Below are 22,592 nucleotides of genomic sequence, written 5' to 3'. Positions count from 1 at the left end.
TACATACAAGTCTAGTTTTCTCCCTTCTCTTACTTAAAGTTTCCCACCCAAGTTCCTTTAACATTTCTGATACACTACTCTTTCTCTTGAAATCCCCTGTTACAAATCTTGCTGCTTTCCTCTGCACACTATCTATTTCTTTTGTTAGGTATTCTTGGTGAGGATCCCAAACACTGTTTGCATATTCCAATAATGGACGAACCATACTTACGTAACTTTTTTCTTTTAATTCTTTATTGCATCCTTTAAATAGCCTCATTATGACATGTAACGATCTGTATGCTTTCCCAACAATGTCATCAACATGACCCTTCCAGTGCAAATTACTTTCAAATCTCACACCTAAGTATTTGCACTTGCCATCTTTTGGGATAACTACCTCATCCAAAGTATATTCAAAATCAGTTTTAAAGCTCCTGTTTGTAAAAGTTGTAACAGTTGATTTGCCTCCATTAACCTTCATATTATTTTCTTCAACCCATTGTTGGATACTTTCAAGGTCCCTTTGTAATTCTGAACAATCCTCAATGTTATTTATTTCCCTATAAACAATTATGTCATCTGCATACAATCTTATTTTTGATGTTATATTGTTCCCTAAATCATTTGCGTATATTAAGAAAAGTAACGGACCGATTATACTACCCTGTGCAATTCCCTTCCAAACTTTCTCTTCCTGCGATACATTATTTCCTACTTTGACTTTCTGAACCCTTAAATTTAGAAATGTTTTTATCCAACGTGTAACCCTTACGTCCAATCCTATTCCCTCCAATTTCTTTAATAATATTCCATGTTCCGCTCTATCAAAGGCTTTGGAAGGATCTATGGCTATGCAATCTAACTGACCTCCTGAATTTAACTGATCTGATATGTCCTGCTGAAATCCCACCAGTTGTGCCTCGCAAGAAAATTTCTTCTTAAATCCATACTGGCTCCTCATGAACCAATTTTTATCATCACATATCCCTCTGATGTACTTTGAAATTAAACTCTCCAGTATTTTACAAACTATACTGGTCAGGCTGATTGGTCTGTAGTTCTCTGGTTTCCTTTTATCACCCTTTCCCTTATAAATTGGTATTATTATAGATTCCTTCCATTCCTTTGGTATTACACTATTAGTTATGACGTAGTCAAAGAGAAATTTTAAATAAGGCACTATGTACCACCCCATTGTCTTTAATACCTCCCCAGTAATTTGATCACTTCCTGCTGCTTTTCCTTGCTGAAGCAGTTGGATTTCTCTGAAAATATCTTCATTTGTGAATGAGAAGCTTCTTGTTTCCCTCTGTGTCTCTCCCTCTCTATCTTCTGTTTTGGTTTCTAACTCCTGACAATCATCTACTGAATCTCTGAATTCACTACTAAATAGGTTTGCTTTTTCAGTATCTGTTAAATTGTGTTCACCCCCTTCTCCCACCATTGTAGGAATTTGGATTCCTTTCCCTTTTTTGATTCCTGATATATGAATACACCTTTTTTATTTCCCTTTGTGGTCGAAGTATGCCATTCATATAATTCTCTTTTGCTTCCTTTTTCACTCTATTCAGTTTCCTCATTAGCTGTTTTTTAGTTTCTCTACTCTCCCTACCCTCTTTGATTTTCCTGTTTACTATTTTACATTTTCTTTTTAATTTTCTTATTTCCCTTGTATAATAAACAGGGTCTGAGGTCATTTTACCCTTCTTAACAGGTACAAATCTCTTCTCTCCTTCCCAAATGATTCCTTTAAATTTAGCCCAAAGTGTATCCATATTACTCCCTTCACTTATCCAACAACTGAATTGTGATTTAAGGTAAGTCCCAAATTCATCAACTTTAGTTTTTCTGTGCAATTTCTTGTCTTGTGTAACCCTCTTATTAAGCCTTTTTGGTATGAGTCCTACATCCATTATTACAGCTTTATGGTCTCCTATTCCTTCAATTACCTCAGTTTTATCAACAATTTCCCATCGTTTAACCAAGAATACATCTAGTAAGTTATTGAGACGAGTCGGTTCTTGTACTACTTGTGTAAATCCTCCCTCCCAAATTAACTTATTTGCCCGTTTCTGTTCATGGGCTTCACCCACAGCTCCATTCCATTCAACTTCAGGCAAATTTAGATCTCCCCCAATTATTACCATACCATTATTATTTTTTTTGTTTTGCTAGCGTTTTTACGGCGCACCGACACAGATAGGTCTTATGGCGACGATGGGATAGGAAAGGCCTAGGAGTTGGAAGGAAGCGGCCATGGCCTTAATTAAGGTACAGCCCCAGCATTTGCCTGGTGTGAAAATGGGAAACCACGGAAAACCATCTTCAGGGCTGCCGATAGTGGGATTCGAACCTACTATCTCCCGGATGCAAGCTCACAGCCGTGCGCCTCTACGCGCACGGCCAACTCGCCCAGTCTACGGGTTCTTAACTACCCTACTGTAATTTTATACAGTATTTTATTAATGTAACTGCTAAAGAATGGACAATTCAAATTACACTATGTACTGTACCCATGGGTCGAAACTAGTACCGTATAATTTTGTAAATTTGTGAATATATTGTATTGAAAAGGTGGAAACATTTAAGTTATTATTATTATTACTTATATATTGTTCAATACGGACCAAAAACATGAAATTCATAACCATCAATAAGGCTTATTAGTCATCCTACTCCTTCAGCATTGCAGTCTGCTATCATTATTGACTAGAAAGCCTGGTAGAAGAGAGAATTTTTCTAAATAAATAAACAGTTTACCGCCTACAACCTCAGTCATCCTCTGTCGATTTAGCAATTTTCTCACTCCACTTAGCTGGAGTTTCCTCTATTCTAGGGGTAGTTAATTTAAACTATTCTATGCTTCTACAAAATACCTTGTAGTTAACCTCCTCTCCATTACCATCATTTTAGCAGTCGCCTCCATTACAGATCCATGTTTTTTAAGTATACTTACAAGAAACATGGATTTGATGTCTAATGACTTAACAACTATCACCTTAAACACAGAAGTAACCCCTCACGTAAATAAACTCGATAATAAGCCCAATCGATTAATCACCTTAATACTAGTAAATTATTTATTCCTTACCGTATTTGTTATCATAAAAATCACAAATATCTTCCAAGAACCCGTATGACAAAAATGTTAATGATTTAATGCATATCACATCCCTTATTAAAAATAACCCAATCTCGTCCATCAAATTCAATGAAGGAGGTGCTGCTATATTTGATGAACTTAATAAAAATCATCACATAGCCATTGAAGCTATAAAATTCACCCTTTCTCACCAATATACTCCAACTACTTAAGTGCTCGTAAGTTAAGGTTTCTATGTTTTCTCTACTTATTTAGTGTATTTAATTTATTAAAATGAATAGAAGATTTAAACTTCTGTCTTATGTTTTCAAAACATATGCTTTCATGAGCTTAATAAATCATTTACTAGGTTGTCTCAACTGTAGAAGTTAATGGGGTTTAGGATATAGTGTAGGAAATAAAGGACGGTGAGGATTTGACAAGTGATGATGATGTATGGGTCTTCCACTGGCCGTGCACCAATTCATGTTAAAAGTACAACAGTTGATACTACTGGCCAGAATAGGATTTAGTTGATCAAATAAAACTTAATCCCACAGATAAGGAGAATGGTGATTGATATAACTAGGGCGATTACAGCTTTTAGTTTATTAGGCATTAATCACAAAATGGCTTAAGCAAGAAGGAAGTATCATTCTAGTTGAATGTGTACGGGTGTACCTAGAGGATTGGTAGAGGTGATATTGTCTGGATCCACTATTATATACAGTTCTAATAAGGTTAATAAAAAAGAAGTGTAGCAGTACGCAATAAAGAGTGTGTCAACGCAAGAAAGTACACTAGATACTCTGCCATGTGTGAACATATGCATGATAATAATCACCAGTTCACGGAGATAGAAAATGACATGGTTTTGCTACACCCTTTAATTAAGGGTAAACAGATGAACATTCTCAAGAAATTAGAAATTTACAAATTACAGAAACTTGACAACGAAAATAGTTTGAATGAACACATGGGAGATGATAATCAGTTATTTAAACTTGCAATCCAATATTCTAGAAAGAGAAAGAAAGGGAAAGGGTAACAACAACTCCCCTCCTATGCTACAGACTCCTCCCACTTCACCCCTTCAGCCCCCCACCCCCTCCCCTCCAGTCATTCAACTCATTAGCTAGCCAGTTCGATGATTGAGCCCATAGTGTCCAAACACCCATATGACCTCTGCATCTTATGTTACTTTCTATTTCAACGTTGGATTCTCAGCCCGTCATGTTTGCTTTTAGTACCATTACATTTTAGTTCTTTTCTGTTTTCTTACAGACAAATGATAAAGTCCAGTTTAACCTGGCAGGCTTGATCTACATATTAACAGATTTACTCTCCATTAAAATATTGTAATGATGAGCAGACGATCTCAACACCAAACTGTGGGACTATGAAAGACCATTAATAATGCAACATTTAAATACAATGGATCAACAGTCAACTAGCTGTATTTTAATATATCACATACAGACATTTCATAGATTTGGGGCATAAGATGAAAGATTTTCATGTTTGAATTTTTAATATTGTTGTATTGTTGTATTTTCATCTTGTCCGCAATCTGTCGGCACCTGGTTCATTATAAATAAGGTCTTTGATATGCAGTTTTTTCATAGAATTGGGATATAGTATGCAAGATTTTCATGTTTGAATTTTTGAATATTGTTATATTATCATCTTGTCCGCAATCTGTCTGCACATAGTTCATTATAGATAAGGTCTTTGATACAAGTGATTTTACCAACAAGCTGAAGAAGAGAGTTTGGTTTTCTCGAAACATGTACTTTTAGGTGTGTGTGTTTTTTTTGTTTAGTTTAAATAATAATACATTCTGAATTGTATTGACAAGGCGGAACTTGGACACAATTAACTGTAGTAATTAAGTTGATATGGACCATTTGTGGTCATCATGGTCAAGTTAATAGATATTTAATACACAGTTCAAAAATATTAGGAGAACATGTTTTGTAGCATCTGGTATGTGAACGTTAATTTGGTAGATGGGGTTCCAATGGTCGTACCTTGAGACCTTAGCTACTCAGGGTATGTCAAATTGAAGTTATACTCCATCTGTAGGCGTAGCAATGCATTAAACTGTCAGGTGACCCCTCAAAACAAAGTGAATTGTAGTGCGTCCGTGTGTCGTTGTGAGGTACACAGACAACTGTGGTCATTTGAGCACGTTCTACATCAGCCAGCACATCCCATGAGACATCTTAACGAGGTTCAAGTCACAAGGGAAGTCACTTTGATCCAGGAAGGATGGACTTTTCGTCGTGTTGCTGTGGGTCTCAATGTCTCTCCATCAGTTATTCACCACTTGTGGAATCACTACAGTGAGACAAGCCAGTTCACAAGGAGAGTTGAACAAGGTCATGGACACATGACAACCCCACAGGATGACCGATATCTGACCATCTGTGCGTTGCGGCATCGTTCAGCAACTGGCAGAGAACTGCATCAAGACCGCAGGAGCGTAATTGGAGTCACAGTGTCTGACCAGACAGTAAGGAACAGCTTAAGAGAAGTGTCCTTATGACTCAGACATCCTGTTCGAGTGCTCGGTTTAATGCAGCAACATCGCGCAGCTCGCCTTCTGTTTGCCCGTACCCACGCCAACTGGCAACTTCGCCAATTGAGATCTGTGTTGTTCACAGACGAGTCCAGATTTCTCCTGACACAGCGTGATGGACGTCAACGTGTATGGTGACGCCGTGGTGAGTAGTACGTGCCAAATGTCCAGGAAGACAACCTTTTCGGACAAGGTTCTGTGATGGTATGGGGTATAGTATTGATGGCCATACCGATCTTGTCGTCATCCGTGGTAATCTTACCGCTGCGGGGTACATCGAGCAGATACTGCTACAGCATATGTTGGTTGCTGCATACGGTGTTGGCCCTGAATTCGTACTCGTGCACGACAATGCCAGGGCTCGTAGCGTGCATCATCAGAGATGTCTTGCAAGAACTGGACATTCAAGAGATGGAATGGCCGGTAGTGAGTCCCGACCTTAATCCCATGGAGCATGTGTGGGGATAGGCTTGACAGAAGTGTTTGTGGGCATCCTGTTCCACCTCAGACTCTCCAAGACTTCGAACAGGCTCTCATTGTAGAATGGGACCTGATACCGGAATGTGACCTCCGTCGACTTACACGGAGCATGCCACGTAGGTACCAAGCTGTGATAAATGCTTGTGGAGGACATACACCATACTGAAGCTCTCCAACTGTGATAAAAATCCACCCTGGAGGACTGTTATCACTTTTTTTGCTCCCATTTGAACATGTACGTTAGTGTTCTGAAAATGAACGTGAATCCATGAATGTTCTTTTGTATACTTCAACGGTAAAGAACAAATGTTTAGTTGGTAATATACCTGGGTGTGAGGTATTGTTTTATGGAGCATGGCATACGTTCAAAAACATGTTCCCCTACTTTTTTTGAACTGTGTATTTTACCAGACTTTATTTTAAATCTTATCGAATGTAATTCATCTCCCATGTAGATTTAAACCCTGTGGATACCCATAATAAACATTTATCTATTCTATTGTTCCTGGAGAAAATTGTACCTGCAAGGAACTTTTACAATGCCATGTGCTCATTTTTCTTTGAGGAACTGTACTTGCTCGGATTAGGTATTTTTGTCTGTTTGTATTATTTTATGGCATTTTGAATTGAATGTATTATGAGTAGACTTTTCCTTCTAGGAAAGGTAGTGAAATCTTCTGAAGTTACTATGAATGCAGATAAAGTCATTACAGTGAAAAACTCATCTCAGATATTCCTATTTATTTCAGTAAAAAAGGGATTAAATCTGTTCACTAACTTTGTAATAATAGAAAATGACTTTGAAGTCTGAAAGATTATTTTTTTTATGTTCCCATTTTTTTTTCTTATAATATTGTAAAACGAAGGAGGGTGCTGATATACCTCGCTGGTTATGTACCACAACTACAGAGTTTTTTGGGTTCTGCATTCATAGTAGCACACATGCTGTGGCTGAGTTATATATATTTTGTAATTTTCTTGCAGACAAGTGTGGTTGGCAATTCCCCCTTCAGAGAACGCTTAGGAAGTAATCGTGTTCTCGAGAAACCACGTCCAAGGTTTGTTATCATTACCTTTTTCTTGTTGCCAAATACTGCATGCAAATGCAATTGCTGGGTTGCTCATTTCCTTACTGGTGATAGTGATGAGGGAGTATTGTAGTAGACATAAGTCTTCTGCTAGCTTGTAGGAGGTTCATAGGCAACAGGAACCTTGTCCACCTTGAATCCATCCTCAGCTGCTTCAGCTCCACGGGGAGGATCCATTTCTCCTGACTGATCTCCCAACATCCGCAGACAACCTCTACCTCTATGGACAGTGCAGTCCACATAAAACCTACCACCCATCAAAGTATCTCCTCTTCACCCAGACCGTTCTACTCGTGGCATATATGGTCTCCTTATAACCTTGTTTCTTGGGCTGGATAGAGTTTCTCAACCTCTGAAATTCACACCATCTACAACTACTGCCTCAGTAAGTTCTCTATCACCAAGAGCTACGGTGCCCAACAGGTGACCATGCCATAAACCTGAATTTTAAGTGTTTGTATATCTTGAACCCGGTACCATTTTCTGTAAGATACCACACTGGTTTCCACAAGATCAGGTAATTCATACAAACTTCTTTTGTCTTCTTTTCTTGCACTTAAAAACTTCTTCTAAATACCATGTGACCTATCTGAATCTTCTGAAAGCACATGCAGAAACTGAATTCCATGTTTGGCAAATATATACTTGACATAAATCCTGTACCCTGAACATATATATATATTATGTATTCATTCCTCATTTATTATTTAATCCTTTCCTTTCATACACCATATAACAATATTCCTCACCTGTCCATACTAGTTATCATCCTGTAAACATTTGGGCCTGTTACTTCCTGCTTAAGATACACCAAGTCCACCAAACTTTCTCTGCTTTATACTAATGTCATGTCACCCTCTGAATGAATATTTTGATAGGCAGAATTACTCATTTAATCAAAACATTGTTGATTGTAAGTGCAAATGTACTGTATTTGTTTTACTATGCCTTTATTTGATTTATGTCTCTAAATTATCACATCAGACCTCAGTGGGGGAGTCAACTAGTCTTTGTCCTTCTGTTCCTAAGATACCTATCAGGTTCTATTCCTGCCGAGGTTGGTGTCTTCTTAGGATGTTTAAATATGACAACTGTGTGTTATTGGTTTCTGGCAAGTCAAAGGAATTGTCTTTTAGTTTTGAAATGCTGATTTAGATATGATTCATGCTGCACTCCCTTCAATATCCTATACATAAACTGCAAATTTTTGAAACCATCTACCATTGCGACCAGGTCACTAGCATAAGCCAAACTGGCTAAATCCAACCCTGTAATGTTGTGTTTTTCAGTAAATGAACCATGTAAATCATGAATCATGGGTGACCTACAAAATATAAATATAATAATATATTCCTAGTATCTCATCTTCTATTCAGTATTGCCCTGGAGAAGATTATCAGAAAATTAGCTCTTGTGTAAAATAAAGTATTGATTAGATGGAGAACTCATCCTTCATACTTGAACTATCAATACGGACCATGAAACTAATAGATTATAGTTGGGTTATTTAGTCTGTAATATCCAATGTGCATGCTCTCTCACTGGAATCTTCATGGACTTGAGTGTCAGTCGGGAATAAAATTGGGTAGCGTTTTCGTGAGATATTGTATGATCGGTTGTCTGAATGTTGCTTGATGGTGATTAAAATTATGTAAAATCTTATCACATGTCACTGTGTGGGTTTGAAGAGGGGACTTCTCAAGATCGTAGTGACATTTGTTGTGGTCTTGTAGCTTCTTTTAATGGTTGACTCTCAAATAAACATTCTTTTAGAAAGATATACATTGCCCCGTACAGACCCAACGATGAGATTTATAGCTTGTAACATACTGCTTAGTCAAGCAGCTCGTCTCCTTACTCCCAACTCATCCTAGCCCAAAATTTGTAACATTTTTGTAACACTATTGTTTTGTCATAAATCGCCCAGAACAAATTGTGTTGCTTTCTTTTGGATCTTTTCCAGGTCTTCTCTTATCAAGTAATCCTGGTGTGGGTCCCATACACAAGAACCATGCTCTAATTGGGGTCTTACCAGAGACCTCTCCTTTACATCCTTATAAAACCCTTAAATACCCTCATAAGCATATGAAGAGATCTGTAACCTTTATTTACAACCTGTGAGTATCATTTAAGGTTATAAACTTCATAATTGGTTCTGTATTGAGTTGAGATTACACTTAAAGTAAATACAAAAAATTATTTCCACCTTCTCAATACATATCAATCCTGCAATGTTTACAATAACATTGCAATATTATTAGGTACTAGTTTCGGTTCTGTTAAGAACCATCATCAGCCAAGCCAAGACAAGTGTAAATTATATTGCTAAAACAGATTAATGCAGTAAAATGAAATATGAAGTGATGGCCTAAAAATGGGGTGAAAATTATATACATATAAATGAGAACAGTAGTATGCGACAAAATTATTTCAAAAGTGACAATAAAATCTTTAAAAAACAGTAGTATCAACTATTATCTCAAATAGAATAAACAGCTCTAGTTGATGGAGTTGCACATTGAAATTGGTTGAATCAGACATAAACGAAGTCCAGAGTTTCCATTAGGTTCTAGAAGATGTGGATCAACATTGCACAGAGGGAATTTTGTTCAAAAAGTCCAGAGCGGAGGTTAAAAGGTGTCAGAGCTGTAGAATGTATCTGGAGGTAAATTGAATCTTGTTGTGGTGCAAAGGAGTAATCCCAATTAAAAAAGGGAACCAAAATGAACCTGAAGAAGTTCCAATAGTTCTCAATGTTTGTTCCTTTTTCCGCTAGCCTCGTTCCTTCACTTTACTTTTTCTCGCATTAATTCAAACTCTCTTTTCTTCCCCAATTAAAAAGATCGTTATTCCGACCAGTAAAAATCCACTTCCTTATATGGGCAAGTTCTAGAAAGTTGGATTTACGAAACATAGCAATTTCCCAATATGAAATTTACACGTGCCCATACAAGCTGCCTCAAAAGTTGCTTTCAATTTTAAAACAATTAAACAATATTACAAAAAAAAAATTCTAAAACAAGCATTCCTCCAAATCAACTTTCACATTCTTCATAATTAATAGTTCACATTTTCCTAACATATAATTTCTTCAAGTTACATAAAAAGAACAACTTCTTCTTTAGGGTTCATTTTCTTCATAGGCCTAAATATTAATAATAGTAAGAATAATTTTGTCCAGTCCTAAATAATTTCTTCGATGGAGATAAATTTATTTAACACATAAAATAATTTTGCACTCGGTTACTTTTGCAGTTCCAACGGTCCCATTTAAACCATAAATTAATACTTTACAAAACCAAATTGCGTTTCTAATTATTCTAAGTTTGGCCTAAGCTTAGAACTTGAGTTGACTCCGAGTATTACCTGCACCTCCTCCTGGGTCTCAGTAAATATAGTAGGTCTTTCCCGTTCCTTACCACGTTTGAAGGTACGTATATACATTCCTCAATAATTGCTTTAAACCCATCCCATAGGCTGTTGCCATTTGTATTTACCATTTTACACTGATCATAATTACTGTTAAAAACTTCCCCATTCCTCTCTCATCAACTACACTGCCTGATGACAAAAAACTTAAGCACCCAGAAGGAGTGGTCCAATATTATCCCATTTTTGTATATATGCATACCATTGATGTGTAAGTAAATGATTAGATTTACAAGAATCTGTAATGTGTAGAACACCCACCAGAGTGCATTCGTGATGGCACTGTCCTGTTGTTGATAAGTTGTTACCAGTCAACCGCTGTGAGTCAGACAGTTAAGCAAGATGTGCAGAGAGGACCACGTACAGTACGAAGCACCTGCGATGCCTCGCAGACGTGTTAGACAGCCTATCCACCAGTTGATAGCATTTGACAGAGGCTGCATTGTGGAACTGCATGGGGCTGGTTGGTCATATTGTGCACTTGCCAGGCATGTGGGCCATTCAGATGCCACAGTGGCCTGTTGTTGGACTCAGTGGGTACATGAGGGCACCCAATCACATCGTGCAGGTTCAGGTCGACCAAGGAACACTACCCTGAGGGAGGACCGTCATATGGTGCGCCAAGCACTGTGGGATCCCATAACTTCGGGACCCGCCATCCGCAAACATGTACTGGAGACTCTACAACATGCTGTGAGGTCCTGCACAGTGTCTCGACAACTCGCATCCACCGGATTGGGGTTCTCCTGCCCCAGTGCGTCGGTTGCCATTGACACCAGAACACCAACGCCTGCGTTTGGAGTGGTCCCTTGCCCGGGAGGCATGGACAAAGGACGAGTGGCATTGCATCATGTTCAGTGATGAGTACCGCTTCCCCATAACCTCCCATGACCATCGTGTGCGGGTTTGGCGGCATCGAGGGCAGAGTGCAGATCCTGCCCATATTGTGGAAAGACACACAAGCGTAATCCTTGGCATCGTGGTGTGGTGAGCCATAGGATATGCGTTCAGGTCACCTCTAATAGTGCTTCAGCAGACTTTGACGGTACAGCGCTACATCACAGACATTCTGCGTCTACACATCCTACCCCTTATGGCACAGCACTCTGGGACAGTATTCCAACAAGATAATGCAATCGACACACAGCACATATGTCTATAGACTGCCTAGAGCATGTTGAGGTCCTCCTGTGGCCAGCAAGATCCCTGGACCTCTCCATCATTGAAAACGTGTGGGATGACAGTGGAAGGGGACTCTGTCCCAGTACCAGCCTGCAGGATCTGGAGGGACAGCTGCTACAACTGCAGACGAACTTGCCAGAGGTGAGGGTCCAAAGGCTGTTTGACACCATTCCAATCCACATAAGGGCATGCACTGTATCCAGGGGTGTGCGACACCCTACTGACCTGGTGCAAACATTCCACCTGTAACTGCCAACAGCCTTGTCTCTTTCATCCCATATTATAATCAGTTCAATAAAGGCACATAGTCTTTCAGCATATGTAGTTTCATTCACTTTCAAGCACTCCTTCTGTGTGCTTAACATTTTATTGTCAGCCAGTGTATATGGCATTGCTTAGCAGTCCTACTTTAACATTTTTCCTTACTGGGCAAGTTGGCCATGCAGTTAGGGGCGCGCAGCTGTGAGCTCGCATCCGGGAGATAGTGGGTTCGAACCCCACTGTTGGCAGCCCTGAAGATGGTTTTCCATTGTTTCCCATTTTCACACTTTAATTAAGACCACGGCTGCTTCCTTCCCATTCCTAGGCCTTTCCTGTCCCATCGTCGCCATAAGACCTATGTGTGTTGGTGCAACGTAAAGCAACTAGCAGAAAAGAAAAAAACCTATCACATCGTCACCCTAAGACCTATCTGTGTCAAAAAACATCATTCCTTCCTGTCGCATTTATTTTTAACTTTGACAAAAACAGCTTCATGATCACTTATTTCATCTATCACTTCAATTTCTGTATATGTACAGAGCGAATGGCTGCATGGTTTGGATCACGTAGCTGCCAGCTTGCATTCAGGAGATAGTACATTCAATCCCCACTGTCAGGAACCCCGAAGATGGTCTTCTGTTGTTTCCCATTTTCACGCCAGGCAAATACTGGGGCTGTACCGTAATTAAGGCTATGGTTGCTTCCTTCCCGCTCTTAGCCCTTTCCTATCCCATCGCCGCCATAAGACCTATCTGCGTCAGTCTGACATAAAACAAGTAATAAAAAGAAATTCCCTATTGTCTCTGTAGAGCTCATCTGGTTATAAGTACCATGTCTAGAATATTTTTACCTGTAGCTGCCTCGATCACTTTTGATTCTGCTGTCTTTCCTGGATTAACTAATTTACCATTTGTTGGTCATCTTTCCTATATTTAGGAAATAAACATTACAACAGGCGTTGTAAGATGGGACATGTTTCGCCTGTTGTAATGTTTATTTCCTAAATATAGGAAAGATAAGTAATGGAAAGGTGGTGTTAACTATTATTCTTGTTTTTATTTGTTGGTCATGCTTTCTGTCATTTGCCTCTCACCTTTCCAGCTAATATTTGGTAAATTGAGATCACCACCTACAACAACATTTCTTTCTTATCAAATTATAATTATTCTGCATCAGAATCAGAGCCACCCTTCCAGCTCTGTACACCCCAAAAGTATAATTTGCCTGAACTTCAAGTTTTTCATCCTTAACTTTTTCGTAGCTAACAAATTTTTCCTTCCCCAGTCTAAACACTTGCCTCCCCAACCACCTACTGTTCCTATCCTGTCTCAATTATAAACACTCCAGTTCTGTGGGAAAATTTCCACATCCATAATATCACTCTCCAGCCATGACTCATAGCTGGTATATACAAGGGTTGGTTGTTATGTTTTGGCAACTATTTTATTGATTGATACATAGCATGCCTACATGGTTCTAAGTTTCATAGGTCTTCGATATATTCACTAGTGTTGCGTACGTGTTCCCAGCGATGCGTAAGCCATTGGATCCTGTTGGCACTGCCCAGTCTGTCGACGGTGCGAAGAGAGCAGTCGGTGACCTGTAAAATGACTTCAGTTGTGTGGAAGCTCTTCCCGCATAGTGGCTTCTTCATCTCAGGGATGAAAAGTATGGAGAGTATAGGGGTTGACAGAGCACCTACCAGCCCCAGCAATTGAATATTTCAGACACAACTCCTGCTGAGTGTGCCGTAGCATTCTCATGCAGAACGATGTGTGGGTTAACCCCGAAGTGTCACCGCTTTCTTGTCAGAGCTACTTGTAGATTGTTTATGCAAAAATAAACAGTATTATGACGCATTAACGGTCTGCCATGGGGGAACGGTATGCCCCAAGATCACACTGTCCCAGTCGTAGGCAAGAATCAGCATTGCCTTCACGTTGAAGGGGGTCTGCCGAACTGTTTGTTTTCGTGGTGACCTGTGTGGACGCTATTCGTTCCATTGGTGTTTCTGCTGTTGTTCATAAGATTTAGCCCAGGTCTCATCAATGGCAATGACACGCCTTAAGAAGTCCACTTCTTCACACTCATAGCGCTGCAGATACGTACGAGAAGCCTTTTCTGCATGTCTGTTAACTCAGGCAGTCCTTAAGGATGTTAAGCACAGTCAAATGTGTCAGTCCTGAACCTCGCACTAATTCATGAATCGTTACTAATGTGGACACAATCTGTACATGTTCAGCACTTACTGGTGGGTGACCAGATCGAGGCATGTCCAACACACGTTGGTGTCCTTGTCGGAAAGCTACAACCTACCTTGCTACCGTTTTGTAGGGTAACGCAGCTGCACCGCACGCCTCTCGCAGTCCTTGGCGATACTCATGCCGTGCGACCTCTAGCACACTGAATTTTTAACCAGCTTCTCTGTTCATACAGGGAAAACATGGCAATTGTTTCTCACAAGCGCTTGCTCACAATTGCTCATAATTGCTCATCTTCACCTGGTCACTGTGAATGGACGTGGAAAGGGAAAGGGCGACCTTTGGTAAGAATGATTGAGCCTGGCACCATTGCATGGCTGCAGTGGAGCATGGTTGCCAAAACTTAAAAACCATTCTATGTATATATCTATTAAATTACCATACTAGGAGAGTTGGCCGTGTGGTTAGGGGCGCGCAGCTGTTAGCTTGCATCTGGGAGATAGTGGGTTCGAACCCCACTGTCGGCAGCCCTGAAGATGGTTTTCTGTGTTTTACCATTTTCACACCAGGCAAATGCTGGGTCTGTACCTTAATTAAGGTCTCGGCTGCTTCCTTCCAATTCCTGGACCTTTCCTATCCCATCGTCGCCATAAAACCTATCTGTGTCAGTGCGACGTAAAACAAATAGCAAAAAAAAAAAAAAAAATTACCCTAATTCTATTTCTTTCTTTATAACACTGTCAGCACCACTTTCCAGTCTGCCCCATTTTTCTGAAAGTTTCTCCTTATAACTTTTCTACACAAAGCCCCTACCTTTTACGTACAATTGCAGTTCAAGTGAAGGCACCTGAGCGTTGTTCCCCATCTCATACCCACTCATTAGGATCTAGAAATCTCACTTCCAGTTTCCCACATAACATCTCCATAGCCTGATTTAAATATCTCATCTCCTTCCAGTCAGTGTCCATCCAACACAATATCCCACTGATCAGAACCTCTGCTCCCTTAAACTTCTCCTGAACAGTTGCAACAAATCACATACATCCCCAACTATGTTAGTATCTATGATGATCCAGTATGAGATCCATGTAAACTTCTACAACTTTTCCCATATCTGTGAGGTCGCGGGTGCAAACTGCGTCACACAGGTGGATTTGGCTCTGTTTTACTGCCAGATGCCTTTCCTTATGCCAGCCCTATATGGAGGGATGTAATCACTATTGTATGTTTCTGTGATGGTTGGTAGTGTAGTGCGTTGTCTGAATATGAAGATGAAAGTGTTGGGACGAACACAAACACCCAGTCCCCAAGCCAGAAGAATTAATCAAACATTATTAAAATCCCCGACCCTGCTGGGAATCGGAACCTGGGACCCTCTGAGCCGAAGGTTTCAATGCTGACCATTCAGCCAATGAGTCAGACATGACCCATGGATACTATGAACAACTAAGTTGTCTAACCTCTATAAATATCTTGAACCAAGAACTCATTCAACCATCAATTCTCAATGCAGGCCAATTGTCAACATAAATCCCTTTGATTTCTTTTAATAATCTACACTTAATCCCGTAATCCCTTATTACGGTTAACATCTTTTTCCTCGGAACTCTGTCATATGTCTTCTTTAGATGTATGAAATATAACTGTGTGTTTGAACACCACTCTTGGCAGCTGTTGTTTTCCATTTTCATACCAGGCAAATGCTAGGGCTGTACATTAATTAAGGCCATGGCCACTTCCTTCCCACTCCTAGCCCTTTCCTATCCCATCGTCACCATAAGACCTATCTGTGTCAGAGCGCCACAAAGCAAATTGTTAGAAAGAGGAAAAGTGCATTGTGATTGAGTGCCTTGCAGACGTACTGTTGAGCAGTCATATTCTCCCCAACAAAATACAAATTGTGTTTTCACATTAAAACCAATCTCTAGACCATCCTAATGATCCTGCACTGTTGTCCATTGGGTTTGCCTTTGCCAGGTTACAAGTGTATTGTGCCTTTGTTTGACCACTGCCCACATGTACAGCAGATGCGTATCAGCCATTAGGTGCAGCTGCAGTTCTTAGAAGTAACTCTCTATCACACAGAATCAAACTGTGACATTTGTGATATAATGCTCTTGTCTGTCATGAGACTATATACTTGACTGGGGACTAGTTCACTTCAGAACCAAGCCAGTTGGCCATGCAGTACGGGCATGTGGGCAGAGGTAAACTAAGGCACATGTACTCCTAACCTGGCACAGGGCCAACCCAACAGACCTGGAGTAGTGCTTGAAGAGACCTACATTGTCCTTTGTATACTGGAAGAAGTTTGTCCGTAACCAGTTTTGTGAGAGTGTCGTTTTATGTAATCCAAATGGCTTGAAATCGGTATTGTATGACACCATACATTTTCTTCTTCCTTTCCCGGTCATTTTTTATCAATTATGCGGGTATGGCACTAATGTGGATTGAGCCCTGTGATGTTTTGCAAGTAAATGAAGATGTGTATTAAGATGATTACAAACACCCAGCTCCCGAGCTAGAGGAATTAACCAAATATTGCTGAAATCCCCGACCCATCTGGGCCCATTGAACAGAAGTCCAGTACTCTCACCATTCAGCCAATGACCTGGACCATATCTCCAATATAAATACAAATGACTAGTTCCTTTCTGATGTGACAAATTATTGTATTTGGTCTTCTGCTGTCTCATGCATTAAAGGATTGGAATCAGAATCATAAATTTGAGTGTGCAGATATTACTTTAATAATGCATGCCAGGCTCAGACTGCAGGGTTCTGTGGTTCAAATCCCAGTCACTCCATGTGAAATTTGTGCAGGAGAAGGTGGAAGTGGGACAGGTTTTTCTCCGGGTACTCCAGTTTTCCTTGTCATCTTTGATTCCAGCAACTCTCTCCAGTATCATTTAATTTCATCTGCCACTCATTAATCATTGCCCCAGAGGAACGCAGCAGGCTTCAGCAGCCAGCATAATTCATAACCTCACCACTAGATGGGGCTTCATTCATTCCATTCCTGAACCGGTCGAATGACTAGAAACAGGCTTGTGGATTTTCATTTTTAACAGTTTGTTCCAGCGTTAAATGTAAATAACATTATCAGGGTTAAGATTCAGTTATGCCCTGAACCGTAAACAAGGCCACATACCAAGTTTTATCAAAACCGGAAAGGCTGAATTAGTGTATCCATTTGTAAATCACAACATAATTTATATACTGATAAACAAATTTATTGTTATGTTAATTTGATAATTAATGGAATGCATGTAAAGCTTACTACCTCTTCAAAGTTCTGCTATGTGATTTCAAAGCAGAAATTTATTGTATAATTAGTTACAACAGAATAATTAAATTACCAAGCAAATTGACTACGCGTATCGCATAACATAGCTGTGAGCTTGCATTCGGGGAGATAGCGGTTTTGAATCCCACTGCAAATGTTAGCTCTGTACCTTAATTAATGGCATTGTTGCTTCCTTTCCAGTCCTGTCCCTTCGTTGTCATAAGACCTCTCTGAATTGGTGCTATGTAAAACAAAATGGAAAATGTTAATTCTTGGCACTCATTTTTGTGTTAGTTTTTGAGGACATAGAGTGATTTATTTTTTGTTTTTTCAACAGAGAAACAGCATTAGAAACATTTTGGTTGATTTCAGCATGTAAATGGCATTTTGAATGTTTATCTTAAGTAATTATATATTCACAACCTACAGGTCTGGATCCAAAGTAATGGAACGTGTAAAGGCAGAAGGAGGTGGTAGTGGTCGTGTCTCTCCAGCCAGTGAAGCAAGCCAACAGGCTTCTCCTTCTGATCAGCAACTGAATGATTCTTCTCAGCATCAAGAAATGCTGGAAGATAGGTAAGGGTGCTATTTTCTTCCTTTCCTCCAACAGGTATTTATGCTTTATGTGCAGTTTTGATACAACAGTTGATTATTGCAGTCCTCCAGATAGACTTAACAAACAGACATTTCATTAAACATGGCTGTTAAATCATGACAAGGTTGTTAACCTTTTCACCGCCGAGTTTTGATGACCTGGCGAACCCTCTGGGCCTTTTTTTTTTTTTAAAGGAATACGCACCTTTACAGATAAATTTTTTACTGATAATATTAATGGAATGTATATGGTCCCAGTAGCCCCGCGGCCCAATACAGGGTCGGGGATGAAGTGAGATTATATTTTACAGCATATTTTATGGCCGGGTGCCTGTCCTGGTGCAAATCTCAGTTCAGAAGATAATGAATATGAAATGGATGGTGAATGAAACTGGGTAAGGAAGTGGAAGGAATCGGCTGTGGCTTAAAAATAGGAACTGTCCCGGCATGTGCTTGAGAGTGCAAAAGGAAAACCCCAAAAGAAAGAAACATTTTCAGGACAGCTGACAGCGGGGTTCGAACCCACTCGCCTGCCGAATGCAGAGCTTGGCTCCATAGCCGTAGCATGTTAACATGCACGGCTACTCCGCTCAATGATATTATTACCGAAGTATAATAAAAAATTGTTGATCCAAGAACTGGTATTATCAAAATCCTTAACATTTGGGGGAAAAAAAGAATTTATCTGAGGAGGGGGTGACAATTCCGCATGAGATTCATCATTACTACTTTGTCTCGCACTTTCTTCTAGTTCAATATCGTCCCCTATAATTATATTCTCCATCTTCATTATCAAAATATAGCTCTCCAAAATCACTATTACCGAGCTCGATAGCCGCAGTTGCTTAAGTGGGGCCAGTATCAAGTAATCGGAAGATAGCTGATTCGGACTCGGACCCCACTGTCGGCAGCCCTGAAGATGGTTTTCTGTGGTTTCCCATTTTCACATCAGGCAAATGCTGGGGCTTTACCTTAATTGAGGCCACGGCCGCTTCCTTCCCATTCCTAGGCCTTTCCTATCCCATCGTTGCCATAAATCCTATCTGTGTCGGTGCGATGTAAAGTAAATAGCAAAATCATTATTTATGAGGAAACATTCAATTTCTTCATGAAAGCAAAGTAAAGCAAAGTCACCTCTGTACAGGCCATGAAGGCCGTTGGAGGAGTGGAAGGTAAAGGCTTCCACAATTGTTAACCTCGGCACGTGATGGGGTAGAGTGGTTAGCTCTATGCCCGGCCACCTTTGCCCCCAGGAATTAACCTGGTACTCATTTTTGGTGTAGGATGAGTGAACCGCAGGGTGATACGCACCTCCGGAAGTGGAAATCTCGTTTCTTAAATTTTACGACTTCCTGGCGGGGATTAGAATCCATGTCCTTCTGGGCGAACCGAGCACGCCTTTACCGCCTCGGCCAGGCAGCCCCTCAATTTCTTCATCAACAAGAGATAAATGTATACTTCAAGGTGCCATGGTGGCTACACGTTAGCGGGAAAGATGTTTCCACTCCAACGAAGCTGAAATAACATCAGATTGTTTTCAAAACACGCAAAATGGAGTGGTATATTTGCTGTACAGAACATCTTTGAGCATTTCCACAGAATTTCAAAGCATGACACTATATCCCTTTCATTTATGAAATCGGTGAAGAAAACACTGCACCAAAACGTATATATACAGGTTTGCCATTAAATGGGTTAATTTGAGCCTATCAAAAGTCTTATCCTTGACAATGACTCCACTAAGACAACAGCACCTTCCTTGTAGAGGCAGATCAATTTTTAATTCTGGAGTTGTTCTGCTTGACAGTCCACCTGGTGGCCATGATCGTTAAGGCGTTGAAGTCTAAACGGTCTGACACCATGGTTAGCCAGTTCAAGTCCCGTTGGTCAAAAAGAATTCACTATCAGAATGTTGGCCGGCAGGGTAGGGGAGGTGGTGATATACAATTTCTAATCACTAGATTGCGTGCCAAAAGCCTGGATTAAATTCCAAACCTCTCCGCAGTGCTCATATGGAGTAAGGGCATGTGATACTGTTCATGGTGATTCGTCCATCGGATGGGGAGGTTATGCCTCGAGCAGGCCCCTTACTGCTATTCGAGAGGAGTAAGCTATGTGCCAGTACTGGGTTTCACCCTCTCCCTTCCTACTATCATATATCACGTCATTCATTTCATCTCATTAACTCCTCTGATCAGGTTGACGTCATTAAGGCCATCCAGTCATAAAAACCCATCACGACGGATTCATCTCAACTCATACCCGACCCCATAGAGAAACTAGACAAGGATTGGACAAACAAACAGGTGCCCTGCTTGACTTGAAAATTGTCACACAAGTACAGAGTTACCCATACAACTACATACATACATACATTATCATTATAGATTGTTATGCCTTTCAGCGTTCAGTGTGCAAGCCTGTGAGAATTTACTAAACGTTGCCACAATCCTCGATTTGCAACTAGTGTTGTGGCCTCATTTAGTTCTATACCTCTTATCCTTTAATCGTTAGAAACCGAGTCTAACCATCATCATCATCTTGGTCTCCCTCTACTTCTCTTGCCCTCCATAGCAGAGTCCATTATTCTCCTAGGTAAACTATCCTCCTCCATTCGCCTCACATGACCCCACCACCGAAGCCGGTTTATGCGTACAGCTTCATCCATCGAGTTCATTCCTAAATTAGCCTATATCTCCTCATTCCGAGTACCCTCCTGCCATTGTTCCCACCTGTTTGTACCAGCAATCATTCTTGCTACTTTCATGTCTGTTACTTCTAACTTATGAATAAGATATCCTGAGTCCACCCAGTGTTTGCTCCCGTAAAACAAAATTGGTATGAAAACAGACCGATGTAAAGAGAGTTTCGTCTGGGAGCTGACTTCCTTCTTACAAAATACTGCTGATCGCAACTGCGAGCTCACTGCATTAGCTTTACTACACCTTGTTTCAATCTCACTTCCTATATTACCATCCTGGGAGAACACACAACCTAAATACTTGAAATTATTGACCTGTTCTAGCTTTGTATCACCAATCTGACATTCAATTCTGTTGAATTTCTTACCTACTGACATCAATTTTGTCTTTGAGAGGCTAATTTTCATATACTCATTGCACCTATTTTCAAGTTCCAAGATATTAGACTGCAGGCTTTCATCACAGTCTGCCATTAAGACCACGTCGTCAGCCTAGGCCCAACTGCTTACTACATTTCCACCTAAGTGAATCCCTCCCTGCCATGCTATACCTTTCAGCAGATGATCCATGTAAACTACGAACAGCAAAGGTTAAAGATTACAGCCTTGTCTAACCCCTGTAAGTACCCTGAACCAAGAACTCATTCTACCTTCAATTCTCACTGAAGCCCAATTGTCAACATAAATGCCTTTGATTGCTTTTAATAATCTACCTTTAATTCCATAGTCCCCCAGTATAGTGAACATCTTTTCCCTCGGTACCCTGTCATATGCTTTCTCTAGATCTACGAAACATAAACACAACTGCCTATTCCTCTCGTAGCATTTTTCAATTACCTGGCTCATACTGAAAATCTGATCGTGACAGCCTCTCTGTGGTCTGAAACCACACTGGTTTTCATCCAACTTCCTCTCAACGACTGATTGCACCCTCCCTTCCAAGATGCCAGTGAATACTCTGCCTGGTATAGATAGGTGCAATTACTGCTTTTGTCCAATCTGAAGGTACCTTACCAACACTCCATCCCTGCCTTCCCACTATACTTCACCATTTCAGGTCTAATTTCATCTATTCCTGCTGCCTTTTTTTACCAGGATGATTTCTTTTTACATTGAGAAGATGTTCAAAATATTCCCTCCACCTCTCCAGTGATTCCCTGGGATCTATTATGAGTTCACCTGAATTACTCAAAACACTGTTCATTTCCTTTTTCCCTCCCTTCCTAAGATTCTTTATTACTGTCCAGAAAGGTTTCCCTGCTGCTTGACCTAGCCTTTCCAGGTTATTACCAAAATCTTCCCATGACTTCTTTTTGGATTCAACAACTATTTGTTTCGCTCTGTTTCTTTCATCTACGTACAAATTCCGGTCTGCCTCAGCCCTTGTTTGGAGCCATTTCTGATAAGCCTTCTTTTTACGTTTACAGGCTGCTCTCACTTCATCATTCCACCAAGAAGTTCGCCTTTACACACAGTTGTTCCTAGGCACTCCCTTGCTGTTTCTACTACAGCATCCCTGTATGCCACCCATTTACTTTCTATATCCTGAACCTGCTTACTGTCTACTGTTCGAAACTTCTCACTAATCATATCCATGTACTTCTGTCTAATTTCCTCGTCCTGGAGATTTTCTACCCTTATTCGTTTGCAGACAGATTTCACTTTCTCTACCCTAGGCCTATAGATACTTAGTTCACTACAGATCAGATAGTGGTCTGTATCATC

The 22,592-nt window shown here is 40.3% G+C and overlaps 1 protein-coding gene across 3 annotated transcripts in view; it reads left to right on the top strand.

The window, feature by feature from the left end:
- The window catches only part of Iml1 (GATOR complex protein Iml1), a 724,094-nt gene that overhangs the window by 558,631 nt on the left and 142,871 nt on the right, over window positions 1–22,592 (top strand). For all 3 annotated transcript variants that reach the window (XM_067141784.2, XM_067141783.2, XM_067141785.2), the window contains 2 exons: window positions 7,110–7,183; window positions 18,002–18,148. In XM_067141784.2, coding sequence (XP_066997885.1) covers window positions 7,110–7,183; window positions 18,002–18,148 — 221 coding nt within the window. The remainder of the gene's footprint in view (window positions 1–7,109; window positions 7,184–18,001; window positions 18,149–22,592) is intronic.

The sequence above is a fragment of the Anabrus simplex genome, chromosome 2, assembly GCF_040414725.1.
Source record: "Anabrus simplex isolate iqAnaSimp1 chromosome 2, ASM4041472v1, whole genome shotgun sequence".
In the NCBI taxonomy this organism is placed as follows: domain Eukaryota; kingdom Metazoa; phylum Arthropoda; class Insecta; order Orthoptera; family Tettigoniidae; genus Anabrus; species Anabrus simplex.
Note: the sequence above shows the minus strand (reverse complement) of the source record. Positions and strands in the feature narration are given on the sequence as shown.